Source organism: Camponotus floridanus, unplaced genomic scaffold (assembly GCF_003227725.1).
Source record: "Camponotus floridanus strain SB8 unplaced genomic scaffold, Cflo_v7.5 scaffold18, whole genome shotgun sequence".
Lineage (NCBI taxonomy): Eukaryota > Metazoa > Arthropoda > Insecta > Hymenoptera > Formicidae > Camponotus > Camponotus floridanus.
The window spans coordinates 2,546,016-2,562,354 of NW_020229303.1; the positions used below are offsets into that span (position 1 = coordinate 2,546,016).

Consider the following 16,339-nt stretch of genomic DNA (forward strand, 5'->3'; position numbering starts at 1 on the left):
ATATTGATATAAAAATGCATAATTTTAAAATATTTCAAATTTAAATTGATTATCGAAATACTCTTTGTTTTTATATTGAATTTTCATTTGACGAGATGAAGCTTTTCATTAAAGGTTTGAAAATTTGAAAATTCTCGCGGGATAAAATAACATGGAATTTACCAATCAGAACAAAGAAATCTTTGCGTTTGATTGGTCAAAAGCGAGATTTCCGAATGTATTCAAGATGGCGCCACATATGTGACATGTGTGATGTAATAGGAACATATAACCTCACTTCCAGAAAAGTTTGAGGAATTGTTGATAATATTCTGAGATTCTTTTAAACGTTAACAGAATCATGTCGCGGTACGTAATATTTTTTTTTTATTCTTCGGTATATTTCCAGCATAAAATAACAACATGTGTGTCAACAAATGAATGAAATATTGACATGTATCAGTTTTGTGCCTAGTGTAATTTTGACATGACATTAAAAAACTTTTAACCTTTTTTTATTATAATAAAAAGCTTCTCACGATGAAAAATAACGAGAAAACTTACATATCTACATAAATCCTTGCATCACTCAAAATAATGAGTCCTAGTATTTCATGCAAATCCTTTCAATGATTTTGACAATGCATCAAAGTTATAATCTAGCAATATTTCTCTTTTATTCAAGCAATATTTAGGACTGGCAATAGATTTTTGTAATTATTTTTACAATTTCATTTACTGTCTCTAGAGTACCAGGTCCCCCAAATACTACAGCCTTGGAAGGCGGAGGAGAGAGACCCATGAACATAGTTCGTCGTGTAGGTCGCGAAAGGGAACGGATGCTGGGGATGACAGATGAGGAACGTGCCTGGAGAAAGAAATGGCTGGATGCACAAAAGCTCGCTCCAGAAGAACCGGTGACACCACCTGGTTACTACAAGGAGATGTTCAATCCCATCAGGAGATTTTACAAAGCGCCTATGAATAAAGTTCAAAATATGATGGAACCATTTTTGGTAACAGTGCAAGCACGATGAGAAAGATTTATTCAATAAAACTTATGTATACAAAAATTAATTTTTGTCTTACAGGGCTACACAGGTGCATATGTTGCACGACATGTTATATCCAAAACCGCGATAGGTATTTTTACAGTCTATTGCATCTTTTATCATCTAAAGTATAATAAAATGGTACTGTAACAAAAGTTTTTTTCAAATATGAGAAGAAATTTTTATTTTAGCACTGCTTTTATTTCAAGGTATATTTTATATATTTTATTTCCAGCAATGGACAAGACAAGGTGGATGGAAAATAGCTCTATCAAGACCCAAAATGTATCCTGATACCAAAGATCTGGATGCTATATATCGAACAAAGGGTAACCAATTTTATGTGAATGGTTTCGATAAATCTCCTATATAATTGTAGAAATACATGTCTTTCATATATAGTTATTTAATTAATAAATGTTATTAGAGAACATGATATTATTAATAAACAGTAATAATAGATATCAATCTCATTTGTTTTATAAAATTGGTTCAATTTGTTAATTTATTTTTTTAAATTCAATTTATTATTGTTATATAAAACGTGAAATTTGTATAGTTTTGTTCAGAATTATATTCTTCTGAGTTATTTTCCAAAATTTATTAGTTTGGAGTAATCAGTGACATTCCATTCACCAATCTAGATTTTAAAAAAACATGTCTATTTAATTAATTACACTATTCTATTCCAAGATAAATTTTGAATGCAATCCTGGAGAGTGAAAAATTTTAATCAGAATTTTAGAGAATTTATGCCACCGAAATATATTATTTTTAATAATTAAAGATTCTTCGAAAGTAAATTTAAATTTTCTTAAACTAAACTGCTTTATCTTCAAATAATTTTTAACTATTTTATTTGTATAAAAATAGACCAATCAGAAAAATTAAAAATAGCTATAGATTTATGAAAATAGATGGTCAACTCGGATTGATCAACCTCATGTCCCCTTTCCCCGAGATTGTATTATTACTAGAGCAGTTAGTGTTACTCTCTAGATATTTCTTAGTCGATGGTTATCGCCATTCAAAATGATCCTGCGCATCTTCATCCAAAAACTGTCAAACATCAAAAAGAGAGAGCGATAGCGGTCGGTTTCTCTTTCTCTCCTTCCATTGTGCGAGAGAGAAAGAGATCCGCCGCTATCGCTCTCTCTTTTTAATATTTATAAGACAGTCTTTTTTGAATCTATTCAAAACAATCATAACAAGGTAGTTAGTTATTAGATTATTTGTTGTTCTTTGTAACTAAATTCCTGCATTTTTTATTCTTTTTCTCTAACTTCCGTAAATGTATCTATTTTATTTTTAATAGATGTAGACTGAAATACGAGGAATTCAGTTATAAAAGGATAACCTCGTGGTTCTAAGTAAGGTTATGTTTTCTTTTATTGCAACAAACGGCGGCAAAAATATTTTATACCTGATACGATCTTATTTGAATTGAAGTAAAATTAATATTGAAAATTAATTTTTTCAGAATGGCTGAAACTCCCTTGGGCTTAGGCGAAAAGACATTTATTCTTCATGGAGTCGATGTGAGTATCGATGTCTTGAATGGCTGCGTTCCATTTGACGATCGCAACGTTCGCAGAATCATTTCACCCTTGTTGTTTCCTAAAGACAACACATTATGACCGGTATTCACAGCCCGTTCTAATATTTAAGATTATCTTAAGTAAGGTTTAAAAATGTTATACGGTTATTTCATTGGCTGAATAGAATCTTAAGACGATCTGAACCAGACTTAAAATCTGAAATAGAAAAAATATGAATAGGAACTGATGTTTACTTCCACAAATCAATTATCTTCGCTATTTTAAACTAGCTTATTCTATTACTAATTTTTTTTAAACAGTTTTATATACAGGGTGTTTCAGATCAGCCGTATATCCACCCATTTAAAAACTAGAGAAGTGGTTATTTCAAAAAAGTAAAAATATTTTCTTTATAAATCGGGCGCTTTCTATGGAATGGTGATATTTTCAACTTCTGGTTCCGGCCGGAAATAGGAGATTCAGACCGGAAGTGCATTTTTTAAAATGGAACACCCTATATGCTTTTGCATATTCTTATAGCTCATCTCGAGAGCTTTCCAAAACACTATAATAAATTATTTTTCCATGAAGTATTTTTCGAGTTATGAGGCTTGAAATAATTTTACATAAACCATAAAATATCTTGTAAAATATTCATTTTTTGATTATCTTACCTTCATACTTTTATGTATAAAATAATGAGAGGAATCAATTGGTGTAAAGAAAACATACAGTTGTTTTTAAGAAAAAATATGGAATTGCAAATTATATATTTTTTCTTAGAAACAACTATGTGTTTTCTTTACACCAATTGATTCCTCTCATTATTTTGTACATAAAAGTATCAAGGTAAAATAATCGAAAAATGAATATTTTACAAGATATTTTATGGTTTATGTAAAATTAAGAAATGCTTTCGAGCCTCATAACTCGAAAAGTACTTCATGGAAAAATAATTTATTATAGTGTTTTGGAAAGCTCTCGAGGTAAGCTACAAGAATATGCAATGAAAAATAGGAGGTTCCATAAAAAAATGCACTTCCGGTCCGAATCGCCTATTTCTGGCCGAAACCAAAAGTTGAAAATATCATCATTCAATAGAGCGCATCCGATTTATAAAGAAAATGTTTTTATCTTTTTAAAAAAACCACTTCTCTAGTTTTTAAATGGGTGGTACGGGTGATCTGAAACACCCTGTATATGTATTATATATTATTAAGTTTATATTAAGTTTATATTTATATTTTATTTTGATATATTTTATTTATTTATTTCCCAATTATTTATTTACTCTTGCAATAATTGAATTTATTAATTATTTCAGCTTGATCTGAGAAATGATGGTCGATCTAGGTGCCAATATCGTTCCATCGAGATCGAAACTAGACTGATGCCACATGCACATGGATCAGCAAGACTTCGCATTGGCAATATTACAGATGTATTAGTTGGCGTGAAATTGGAAATTGACACACCATATGCTGAAAAACCAGATGAAGGCAAACTGGACTTTTTTGTGGACTGGTATATCTAGTAGATTTGGATTTTCAATTATAAAGTCATATTTGTGAATGTCATATTTTTATCATCTCTTCTCCACAGTTCGGCTAATGCCACACCAGCATTTGAAGGCAAAGGTGGAGATGATTTAGCGACCGAAATAAGCAATGTTCTTTCCATGGCTTATCAGACACCAGACGTCTTTGACTTAAGACAATTGTGTATAATACCTCATAAGAAATGTTGGAAAATGTACGTGGACATTTTGGTAAGTGTTATCAAATGATGGACTGCTGCTTAAAAGTCCACACTGTCATCTTTTGTCTCCTCAGATTCTTCAATGTGGTGGAAATCTGTTTGACGCTGTTGGTGCCGCGGTGAAAGCAGCATTGTACAATACTGAAATTCCAAAAGTAATTGCAGCAACGCTCGATGGTGGGGAACCAGATATTCAGGTCTCAGATGATCCTTACGATTGCATTAAACTCGATATTACGACATATCCATCGATAGTAACAGTATGCAAGGTATATGTTAATTCTTAAAAATAATTTTTATACTAAAAATATTGATATAGCATTAAGCTATTTTTTTCTCTGTTTTCTCTAATATTTATCTAAAAAATTAGATGTGAAAGTTCTCTTTAAATATGCGAGATATTTCTATTAAAGAATGATACTATTAATTTTTTTTCCCTTCATTTTTATAGTTTTAATTGTATATATTAATTAATTAATATATACAATATCTAATTAATATATTATTTAATTGTATATATTAATTGGATTAATTGTATACATATTTTATAATCAACAGCACAAAAGTTTAATATGTAATTAATACAATAATTAACATTTTGAATGGAAAATATTTTCTTGTTCAACAGATTGGTGACAATTTTGTGATAGATCCAACATTAGAAGAAGAATCGTGCAGTGCGGTTAATATCATTATGTCTGTGATGCCGAACGGCAAAGTGACGTCTATGGTCAAGCAAGGATATGGGAGCTTGTTACCTACCACCTTAATTAAGATGTTGGAGGTAATAACAATCTTTAAATGTTTTTTAATTTTTATATGGTTAAAATCAAACCTTTGCATTGCTTATTCTCTATTTTTCTATTATTTACCATGTTGTAAATATTCCAAAAAGTATAAATATATTTTCTTAAATTCCTAATTTCATCTATCACATATACAATATTTTTTACTATTCTCTTGCATTGCTTTCTCATTCTATATGCTACATGATAGGAATGCAAAAAAATAATACAAAAATTTGTAATATGGTAATTTGTTTTTAAATCTAAATTTTCGATTTCGATTTCACAGGTAGGAAAGGACATCGGTCTTAAATTAAATGAAGCTCTTAAGAAAACATTAGAGGAGGAAGATAAACTCGGCCGAACAAAACCTCTGTGTGGCTTTCTTAGATAATGCACATGCAATGTTTGTTGTAAATATTCCAAAAAGTATAAATATATTTTTTTAAATTTCCAATTGAATCTATCACATACAATATTTTTTACTATTTAGTTATAGTAAACGTTGCGCGCACGTGGTGTAATATTTCTCAAACTTTTTTGCAGTCTCTCTCTTGTCATATAAAATTTTATGAAACAGCAGTGCTACTGATTTTTTAAATAAATTATTATAATACTTTTTTGTTATGAAAGACAATTTGAGAACCACTCAAGCAGTCTTCGAAAGTGAAAATTCTCGCAAAATGTCGATACTATATGACAGTAATAGTTTATCATGCTATTAAACTGTTAAATAATAATAATTTTTTAATGCGATATTCAATTATTTTCATATACATTTATTAATAAATCTTACGTTGGATGGTGCAGGTGATGTAGCGTATAAATTGTAATAGATTGCATAAAAAATGAATTGCAAATCTTTCTGTTGCTTTCTGAACAACATCAAATAGGTCTAATGTGAATATTCTTGGTAAGATTTTGAGAGATTAAAAGATAATAAAACAGTTGTTATTACAATATCGATAACAGTAATGAAATAAAAAAATTGTGAAAAGGACTCAAAAAAGGTATGACTATACCTGATATAGTTGTTACATTTTGGCATGCTATTGCTCAATGAACTTTACACGCCATTACAAAAATTCATAATCTATAGGAGAATCACTCCTATCAATTTGTTGTAACTTGAAAATTGAATTAATTTTTAACAAATTTGTTAAAAAAAAATCTTTACTTATACTTTATTAAATTATGTAAATCAAAATTTTATAAATAACATATTTTTTGCAGAAACAGAGTTATGTTTCTGCTTTATTATTTTTGAGATAATTATTTTCTGATAATTATTTTCTGATTTATTAGAATTATTCTCTCAGCGATATACAAGTGTATAAGGTATCACACATTGTCAATATGTATATTAATGACCAAATTTATTATACATATTCATGTTCATGTATTCAAAGTGCGAGAGAAGCCTTGAATTGATATATCGATGTTTTCAATTGCGATTATTTTTAATCACTTACACTTGAATACCTGTTATTGTTTCATCGTTGTTTATTAACTAGTAATTGTTAATTCTTCGGGGTACGTTTAGATAATTCAAATTCACATATACATTGCATATTATATATAATTATTAAACGGTATGAAAAAGAGAATCGTCTTAGAATTCTCTACGATGATACTTGTCGGGATCAAAGTAAGACGTGACTACAACGCGATTATTAAACTTTCGTCCTGTGAGAGTCTGCTGTGCCTTTTGACAATCAATCACGCTATTGAATTCAACAAATACCTGTAACAAAGTAAAAAGATAAGTAATATGCACGCAGATGTATATTGCAATATTAAATATACCTTTCCACATCCGGGTACATCGACACCTTCGATAGGTCGTGGGATTTCCACTGATCGCACGACACCATATTTGTTACATTCTTCTTTAATATCCTCGAGAATATCCTCGTACTCTTCTTCTTCCATTAATTCCTCCGGTGTGACCATATTGAGCAAACAAAGCACCTAAAAAATGTCATACGATTGTTTAAATCGTTAAATTTTAGTTTAATGATTTTTGATAAGCTTATTCGAATATCTCAGCAAAATTTACTTCGGTCGCAGGTCCGCTCGTGCCAACCATCGACAAACCAGGCACTTGAATTTGTACTGGAGCTTGTGCGCCTATCATGGGATTCTTAGCACCTACGCTGGCGCGTTGCACAATTAATTTCTTATCACCCAACTGCATCCCATTCAACCCGGCGATCGCCTGGTCGGTCATCGAGACATCCACATATTCGCAGAAGGCATACCCCTTGGAGAGACCGGTAGCGGAATCCTTTACTAAATTGAACGCCCTCAGTTGTCCAAAGCTCATCAATAACTCTTTCACCTGTATTATCATGAAATTATTACTTTTCCATTCGCATAACACAAACTTCAAATCTATCAAGTATAGACTATGCAACTCTGATATTATAATTGTAAAAAATCTATAGTTAAATGAAAGATAAAATTATGAATTATATATTTAAAAGATATTTATATATTTTTTTTTTAAATCTGGAAACTTTTATATATCATATTTGAACTTTCTCACATATTATAATTGAAGATCCTGCATTTTTATGATGTAAACATATAGAATTTATGATCAAAATTTATTAATATTAAAATAAATTTCTCAAATATATGAAAGTAACTTTTCGGATTAACGAGATACTTGATTGAAGTCTGCGATTTCCAGAAGAATTTTAGAAGAAAGTTGCATCGTCTCAATATAAGAAAAATGAAATATAAATGCATAAATATGCTTGCGTATCTCTCCTCGGTAATAACTCCTTACACACATCGCCTCCGTGCCAGAGGAAATAATTTCCACTTGATTGCGCTTCGGCGTCACGCTCTTTATATCATTTGTTATTTCAAACACAAAATCATTGACTTTGATATTGATATTTTTTTTTTATTATAATATATACATTATATTGTTATACTTACATATATGCCGACGAACTAAGGACCTGAAAACATAAAGCTTTAGATAACAGCATGCTGCTCTCGAAGAGAAATTACATTTTTCCTTTCTGTCGTCGTAAAATTGATTCTACGTCTCAAAGTTGCTAATCACCTAGCAATTTAGAAGAGCAATATGCTTTTATCAATGTAAAATTATTGAATCAGAGGACGCACCATTGGCACAGGAGAACCGACAACACATCGAGGAAGGGGGTCTACAAAATCGTCGCATAATCCAATGTACGAAGGCATGAGAATGGTATAAGTACTTGCCTCGAGGGACTGGGCTAGCCTCTCTCCAGGCAGTGTGGTATTTTGTCATGTTCGGTAGTAGTAGTAGTAGTGGTAGAAGTAGTGGTAGAAGTAGTGGTAGTGGTAAGCGAATGCTTTTGATCGGCACGACCCTAAGCTAAGAAATGGGGAGAAAGGGTACTGGTATCAGTCCACAGTTTACTATATAATGAGATGATACGTTTTTTTTTTCTTTTTTATTTTACTTCTCTTACGAATTTAAACATAACTTGTAAGAAATACCGTTGCATTCTATTCGATTAAATCATCCAACGAAAGATAGCTGTTTCTTTTTTTTTTTCTATTCTTTTACTATTACTATTTCTATTTGTTACTTCTTTAATTATTTACGTCTTTCTTTGCATTCTTATTTTTTGCTCAACAAGCTTTCAATGCATTGATATATTCAATAGTCATTCGTTCGCGGTGACCTGTAAACGTAACGAGGCACAAGACGAGACGTGCAGCACGTAAAGCCTGAAAAGCCTGTAAAAAAGAACAGCTGCAAAAAGAGGAAAAGAGGTATTCCTGAAAAGAATATATACCGGAGAACTTGGAGCTGTTACCAGATGCACATAAAATTATGTGTTGACCCTGTAATCCCAAAAAGAAAGAAAAGGAAAAAAAAAATTCTGCTATATATAAAAATGTTGATCTTTTATGCTTTTCTTGCCAGACCTAAAAAGAGATCCTTTGCAACATGTATTCATTGCTGCACGAGAGGACGAGTCTGTAAAATTTCAAAGTGCGGAAAAATATCCAAGGACATAAAAAACTTTAGAGGAACTCGTTTCAAAATGTCACCAAGTAAGTTTCTATATCCTGCTTATCTTTACTCCATACGATTCGAAAACATGAATGATCGTTTATTTTCTTCGGTTTATTTCCGAACCGTAGTCAAGACAAATTCTTCCCTCCCTCCCTTCCCTGTTGGCTCTCCTAAAAAAATTGCCTAGAAATTCGTATCTTCGTGATGGACTGGGTCCGCAACGCCTAGAAAGGCTGTAAGAGAGAGAAGGATGATCGTCGATGACTGCATACCACCTAAATGCTGTAACGCCGCTAATACTTCCCTAAACTAAGCAACATATGCCACATTGGAGCGACGATGCGAAGGATAAGAAGAGGTTTCGTAGAAAAACACGAGAAGCGGACTGCCCGGATGTAAAAAAAAAAAAAAAATATGAAAAAAATAATACAAAGTCACGTTCTGAATTATACACCTCTATCTAATGAGGAGCCTAATCGACGCCGAAATATCTTGATGGAAACGCATACATACCTCTGTTGAACTCGAGTAAGACGAGGGCTCCCAGTCGTGTGTACGTATGTGTGAGTGCACTCACCGCTAAATAGCTAAATACCTATATTATAATTTAGTCCTTTGAGGGTAACATACAACGCGACAGGGTTAGCATATGCACATGCCCTCCGTGCTATATACATAGCCCTGTAACGTTGTGATATCGTGGAATGCAATTTTTCATCGATCATTGAAGTCCTTTCGCGATAAATATAAAAATATATAACTGACAGAGCAACGTTTGGCAAACTAATGTGATTATTGATTAGAATAATTATCAATGAAGAAAAAAATTGCATTCAAAGGTGTGCAATAGATAAAATTATTTCAAGGCTTTGCCATGCATACCTGGTCCTCGTTCAAATAATTTGGTAAACCACCAATGAAGATCTTGTGTGGCGAATCTAAAATAAAAATATACACACGGAATTAAGATAAGCGGTGACGGTTTATTTAAATGTGACGCGAACGCGAGTATATTGAATAATAAGGAAATGTATGTTAGAACATACCGGGAACCGTACCTGGCACGTTCATGCTTGGATTATCGGTCATCCCCGGCATTGGCTGGTAATCGTGTGGCCTTCTTATCTTTAAACTCTGTCCTTTAAAATTTATGCCATCGAACGCCATGGCTTGCGTGGTTTCATCTATTGATCGGAACTGTATTTAAAAGGAAAAAAAGTTAAAAAGAATATCCCTATTATGCTTAGATCAAAATTAACGATATTATACTATACTTTCAATGATTTATAAAAAAAAAAAACGATATAAAAAATTACATCCTGTATATGTGTGTATAAGTTAGTGTTATACCTCCAAAAATGCGAAATTTTTGTCTAAATTAATTTGACACGCCAATACTGGATTTCCAGCAGCTTGCGCAAGTCCAGACAGATGCATCTGTTGGTTGAAGAATTCCATCATTTCCTCTTCAGTGACTCCGAATGGAATGTTTCCTACGTAAAGCCTTCGAGCCTGACGAGTTATGGTGCTACCAACTACGGGTACAGCTGCCTGCGGAGTATCTGCTACAATATTTGCAGGTATTTGTCCAGCAGCCTGCATAGCTTTGTACTGTAAAGATAAAAGATACACATGTGTAAATATAATATTTGAAGTTAAACAAATCGGAATAACACGAAAAAAAATCTCCTACCTGCAAAGGAGTAATATGTTCAAAACCAGGTGGTGGCACGTCCCAATATAGAGAAGGTTTTCTTCTTCTGGAGCTACGACTTTTCTTGGGCGAGCTACTCCTCTTTCTATCTCTACGATCCTTGGAGCGAGAACGCGATCGCTTTCTACGATCTCTGCTACGTGATCGGTGCCTCCTGTCACGATCCCTATCTCGATCTCTATCTTTATCCCGGTCCTGTCTATCACGATCTAAGAATAAAACATATTGCAATATCATCTAATTATGTAACAATAAATATATATTTAATTAAATCCACTTGTGATTTAACTGTATCTATCTATTACATATGTCTCTTGAGATGAAAAAATATTTTAATAATATATAAATAAATATATAAATAAATAATAATATATATAATATATAAATAAAACATTAATAGCAGAACAATATCACTTTATTAAAATAATATATCTGTTCTTGTGGAAGTTCCCATACTTTAATTCATTTGTTATAATGTAAAAAATACGAAGGTTGTGCAAGTAAATCTCATGTCTGAATAAGATAAAGAGAAGGTCGTTATCTCAAAATGCTATGAAAGGATTCCTTCAAATTGTGTTTACTAGCCTGCTTGTTTTACATCCATAAACATATCCGCTGACCGGCTATTTAATAAGGCTATATATTATCGTCTCGATAATATCTCGACTGTGAAACCAAGCGTGATTTTCCAAGCTACTCACCTCCGTTAAAATCCTCGCCCATCCTTTAATCCAAACAAATTTACGAATATCAACCGCTCCTTAGACAATCTTCCCCTCCCGAAATGGCGTTGATGGCGTACGAATGTATATGGTCAGAAAATATGGCCTAATTGCAAGATGGTAAACATCACTGGAGAAATTTAAATACTTTAGGAATATAAAGCCGATTCAGTTTAGAAACATTTTATTTGTCGACAACATCGAGGTTTTTACCAGATTGACCAATCAGAAGAGTCGCTGAACGCTCAAATGTCACTCTCTATATTCTGTGTATTCTTTGGTCATACATTTTTAAAGTCCCTAGATTTGTTCTTTTTAGCTGAACTGGTGATCGTATTCAGGGATAGTGATAACTGCATCACATCGAACTATTCGTGCAACTAATATTTTTGTTCAAAAAGGAACTGGCAACTTATTTATAATTATTTATTTAATTATTTATTTAATTATTTAATTATAATTATTTATTTAATTAATTTATGAATATATATTTTTATATTTTAATATAATTTTTTATATAATTTTTATATAAATTTTATTTTGTTATAAATTAAATCTTAACTTAAAACTTTACCTTATAATATTAATTATTATCTAATCATTTTATAAATATCAGTCTTATAAAATTTTTTCAATCCTATATAAAAATTAATTATCTTATAATAATTATTTTACCAATCTATTATAATCATCTAACTTATTATCCTTCTCTTAACTTCCCAACTCCCCATATAAATATAAATAATATAAATAAATATAATATATAATTAATATATATTATATTATTAATAATATCTATAAATAATTTATATTAATAATATATAAATAATATAATAGAATATTTCATTTAATAAAATCAGTTATCATTTTCCCTATAAGACACAATATTCCTAAAATATTGTATAAATATTATTAACAGTTAATAATATATATTTATACAATATCCTAGGAATATTGTGTGCTTATAGGGTTTATTCATATTATATAGAAATAAAAATATAAAACTTCAGAAAAATTATATTCATAATTATATTCATAAAAATGAAGAATGAATATATCAAATAAAGCTTTTACTATTATAACGATCATTCTATCATGACACCTCTTTTAATATCGAAATAATTCATTGAATCATGTCTGTTGAATATATAATATTCATTAAATATTTTGTCAGTCTTAATATAATCATCATTAAAAATAAAATATGTATATCCCATTAATACTAGTAATATCCAGGGTTGGGTGTTTATATTTTTTTTAAACTAAATTAAGTTAAGTATTAAAGTTAATGGGTTAAAAAATTAATTTAGTTATGTTAAGTTATACAAATAAAAAATTAACTCAATAAAAGTTACGTTAAAATTAAATTAATGTTAGTTAAGATAAAAGTTAAAATTTTGAAAAGCATTATTTCACTTTATATTAAATTAGATTGTAATTTTAAAATTAGATTACTCTAAATAATAATAATATGATATATAATCATCAAATAAATTTGGAGGGAAAGTTAATAAGTTTAAGTTTACGTGTTTCAAAAATAACTAATTAAAGTTAAAAGTTAATTCATTTTAAAATAACTAAGTTAACTGAGTTAAAAATTATTTAACTTTTAACTTTTTTTTTAACTTTTAACTAATATAAACTAGTTATTACCCAACCCTGGTAAGATCTTATTATATTATTTATATATCATTAACATAAATTATTTTTATAGATATTAAGTAGCGGCATTAGGTGTGAGGTCTGATAGTCCAGCGGTTAAGAACAGTTGCCTGGAAAATGAAAGACTCGGGTTCGATTCCCGGTCGGTGCTGTTGCTGCAGAAGATCGACCAACGGATCTTCATGTACCTGTTACAGTAGATCAGATTGCGCATCATTTTCTAGATCATTACGTAGACATCTGTCTCTCTTCGTAGTTTTTCTAAGTACGATACTTGGCCAGCTCGAAAGAGCACCTTAGTCTGGCCAAACTTGAACTTGTCCTCATCATTGATATACCTGGCCAGTATACGTCGACAAGTTTCCTTCAGATCATCTCGTTGTATCTCCTTAAATCTACGGAGAGAGTGATACCTCTAGAAGAAATCACTGTGTATTCGTTGGCTCGGCAGTTCTATGACCGAGATCCTGGTGATCTCCAGAACACCACAAGTACGCAGCTGCTGCATCGCTTGCACCGGATTGTATTTGAAGACCTCTTTTGCGTCATTCGGTTTGATACAGCGTTGTTGCGTTCAACGTAGCCATCAATATATTGAGCGAATCGTGAAATTGTAAATCGACAGTTTTTTTTTTCATTTTCTGTGTAATCGTTATTTAATTGATCATCGATTTGTCAATTCATTTTCAAATTCATTGCAACGATAACCTGCTTTTTCCTTTTTGGAATGATGCATAAACAACACGAGGTCATCGATTTGGTTAACGAATACTGTAATTTTTTGTCATTTCAGCTTTCAATATTAAGATATATCATTTACGTACGATAAGAGAAGGAGGAATTTACCGTTTGATCATAAAAATTACTATTCTATTTATAATAATATTATTTAATAGTCCGATCTTACATTTAAGATCTCTCGGCAATGACTTTCCCGCACTGGTAGTTATTAATTTTAGTCTTGAAAAAAAATCACGAAAGTCCGAGAATTATGTTATCTTTGATGTGATCTTTATATAAGTCTTATAATTAAAAAAAATAAAATATGAATTTTATTCTTCCAATAACAGGTTTTGCAATTTGATTAGTTTGTAAGTTTATATTAATGAGAAACTTCAATTTACAAATAATTTTATAAAAAAAACAAACTAGTTTCTATTAGTATCTTTATTTTAAAAAATCATCTTTCATAAAATTCAGGCTCACGAAAAGAATTTAACAACCTTATTAACTATCATCTAAATTCGCGTTAATATAATTATTATTCGTCCGGGTTCATCAGGCAAAGTACTTTCACATAGACAACGGCATTGTCGTCGAACATTATGAATTTCATTTGTTTAAATCTAATACTGTGTTTCTATGTCATTTACTATAACATCATAATTTATACTATAACAAATTATGATATTATCTCTGATTTTTGTATTAGTGTGATGACATTAGTATGATGACGAGAGCATTTAATTTAGATACTTTCCCATACAGCACAGAATATTGAAGCAATATTATTAATATTGTTGTAACATTGCAGCTGTATTGCAATATTGACGTATTGCTACAACGTTCCGTGCTGTTTATCTTTCTTGCAATACTGTCTGTCTCTCCTTTCAAAAAAACTTAAAAATGTTTTAAGTTTTTTTGAAAGGAGAGACAGACAGTATTGCAAGAAAGATAAACAGCACGGAACGTTGTAGCAATACGTCAATATTGCAATACAGCTGCAATGTTACAACAATATTAATAATATTGCTTCAATATTCTGTGCTGTATGGGAAAGTATCTAAATTAAATGCTCTCGTCATCATACCAATGTCATCACACTAATACAAAAATCAGAGATAATATCATAATTTTTTATAGTATAAATTATGATGTTATAGTAAATGACATAGAAACACAGTATTAGATTTAAACAAATGAAATTCATACTGTTCGGCGACAATGCCGTTGTTTATGTGAAAGTATAATACTTTGCCTGATGAACCCGGACGAATAATAATTATATTAACGCGAATTTAGATGATAGTTAATAAGGTTGTTAAATTCTTTTCGTGAGCCTGAATTTTATACTGTCTGTCTCTCCTTTCAAAAAAACTTAAAAATGTTTTCATATTATATGCAAATTATTGCGAAAACTTTAATGATGTATGATTTTTGATATATAATAAAAAAGATTATTTTTATTACTTTTAATGTAAAAAGCACGAAAAATGGGGTAAACACAGTTATCAACGGTTTTATTTTCATTTTAGCAACAAATAAATATGTCACATCGAATCAAGATGCGTATAATTGTGTAAAGATATTCTGTCCATTTCTCGAGAGAAAATATATTCTTTCTCTTTTTTTCTCCAGATATCAATGTTTTAATGCATAAAATCAGTGACAATTGGATGAAGTAACAAATATTGTTACGTTCTATTCGTAAAATGGCACAAAATACACAATTGCATGTGTACATAAGTTTATAAATTAAAATATAACAATATATCCTCCTTATTTCTTTCGATCACCTTCCTATTTTTGTTTACCTCATTCTTAAATCGACAAACTCATTTTTTTATAATAATTCTTCTGTTTCTCTCTCATATCAAAATATACAATCTGTAACGTATAATTATATCTTTCCTTTCTTTCGCAACGTATAATTATATCTTTCCTTTCTTTTTCTATTTTTCGCACACATACAAATCTTTTTTATACATTAATTACATCTTCAACAAGTTTTAAACTTTAAAATACAAAATTCTTACAAAATTCGTACAAGGATTTGCGATACAAAATAATAAAGTTTCGGTATTTACATACACACACACACACACACACACACACACACACATATATATATATATATATATATATATATATATACACTTAAAATTTTGTATTTAGTCTTTATTATCGTTTTTTTCAGAATCATAAAAATTGTTCCATATCCGAAGAAAACGCAATGATTTGCAATTTTATTTGACTCTTATTTTTGGAAACTTCATTATGTTATATTTTATTGAAATGAGATAAATATATTTCTTATATATTACAAAATTAACGGATTGAAAGAATAGCATCTCTACAAATTTATATATATTTAACTTCTAA

The 16,339-nt window shown here is 30.3% G+C and overlaps 3 protein-coding genes across 6 annotated transcripts; 2 read left to right on the forward strand and 1 right to left on the reverse strand.

The window, feature by feature from the left end:
- The first annotated feature begins 229 nt into the window (after positions 1 to 229).
- On the forward strand, positions 230 to 1,475 carry LOC105253712. Its single transcript, XM_011261911.3, has 4 exons — positions 230 to 348; positions 728 to 995; positions 1,071 to 1,172; positions 1,267 to 1,475. The coding sequence occupies exons 1-4, from the start codon at positions 341 to 343 to the stop codon at positions 1,402 to 1,404; spliced, it is 516 nt and encodes a 171-aa protein (XP_011260213.1). The 5' UTR covers positions 230 to 340; the 3' UTR covers positions 1,405 to 1,475.
- Positions 1,476 to 2,150: 675 nt separating this feature from the next.
- LOC105253710 (exosome complex exonuclease RRP42) lies at positions 2,151 to 5,858 on the forward strand. 3 transcript variants are annotated; one of them, XM_011261909.3, is made up of 8 exons: positions 2,182 to 2,243; positions 2,347 to 2,401; positions 2,512 to 2,569; positions 3,894 to 4,093; positions 4,172 to 4,337; positions 4,402 to 4,596; positions 4,956 to 5,111; positions 5,402 to 5,857. In XM_011261909.3, exons 3-8 carry the CDS (start codon positions 2,513 to 2,515, stop codon positions 5,504 to 5,506), a joined length of 879 nt encoding a protein of 292 aa, XP_011260211.1. In that variant the 5' UTR covers positions 2,182 to 2,243; positions 2,347 to 2,401; position 2,512; the 3' UTR covers positions 5,507 to 5,857. The 3 variants fall into 3 exon arrangements, with proteins under 3 accessions (XP_011260210.1, XP_011260211.1, XP_011260212.1); XM_011261908.3 differs by lacking the exon at positions 2,347 to 2,401 and having other exon boundaries at positions 2,151 to 2,243; XM_011261910.3 differs by lacking the exons at positions 2,182 to 2,243; positions 2,347 to 2,401 and having other exon boundaries at positions 2,512 to 2,671; positions 5,402 to 5,858.
- Positions 5,859 to 6,591: 733 nt separating this feature from the next.
- Positions 6,592 to 11,693, reverse strand: LOC105253709 (splicing factor U2AF 50 kDa subunit). Of its 2 annotated transcripts, none has more exons than XM_011261907.3 (8): positions 11,555 to 11,693; positions 10,833 to 11,062; positions 10,490 to 10,750; positions 10,198 to 10,336; positions 10,022 to 10,077; positions 7,172 to 7,453; positions 6,919 to 7,083; positions 6,592 to 6,856 (listed from the first exon to the last, which is right to left on the reverse strand). In XM_011261907.3, exons 1-8 carry the CDS (start codon positions 11,574 to 11,576, stop codon positions 6,725 to 6,727), a joined length of 1,287 nt encoding a protein of 428 aa, XP_011260209.1. In that variant the 5' UTR covers positions 11,577 to 11,693; the 3' UTR covers positions 6,592 to 6,724. The 2 variants fall into 2 exon arrangements, with proteins under 2 accessions (XP_011260209.1, XP_011260208.1); XM_011261906.3 differs by having other exon boundaries at positions 10,186 to 10,336.
- Positions 11,694 to 16,339: the final 4,646 nt, after the last annotated feature.

What these genes read in the sequence shown, in the direction of transcription:
- LOC105253712 (XM_011261911.3), top strand. An exon ending in ATATGATGGAACCATTTTTG is followed by an intron (nt 996 to 1,070) that starts GTAACAGTGCAA and finishes TTTGTCTTACAG; the next exon opens with GGCTACACAGGTGCATATGT. An exon ending in ATCTAAAGTATAATAAAATG is followed by an intron (nt 1,173 to 1,266) that starts GTACTGTAACAA and finishes TTTTATTTCCAG; the next exon opens with CAATGGACAAGACAAGGTGG.
- LOC105253710 (XM_011261908.3), top strand. Translation starts at nt 2,513, where the DNA reads ATGGCTGAAACTCCCTTGGGCTTAGGCGAAAAGACATTTATTCTTCAT. An exon ending in CTGGACTTTTTTGTGGACTG is followed by an intron (nt 4,094 to 4,171) that starts GTATATCTAGTA and finishes TCTTCTCCACAG; the next exon opens with TTCGGCTAATGCCACACCAG. An exon ending in AAATGTACGTGGACATTTTG is followed by an intron (nt 4,338 to 4,401) that starts GTAAGTGTTATC and finishes TTGTCTCCTCAG; the next exon opens with ATTCTTCAATGTGGTGGAAA.
- LOC105253709 (XM_011261906.3), bottom strand. Translation starts at nt 11,576, where the DNA reads ATGGGCGAGGATTTTAACGGAG. An exon ending in CGTGCCAGGTACGGTTCCCG is followed by an intron (nt 10,078 to 10,185) that starts GTATGTTCTAAC and finishes TTTTTATTTTAG; the next exon opens with ATTCGCCACACAAGATCTTC. An exon ending in ATGTACCCGGATGTGGAAAG is followed by an intron (nt 6,857 to 6,918) that starts GTATATTTAATA and finishes ACTTTGTTACAG; the next exon opens with GTATTTGTTGAATTCAATAG.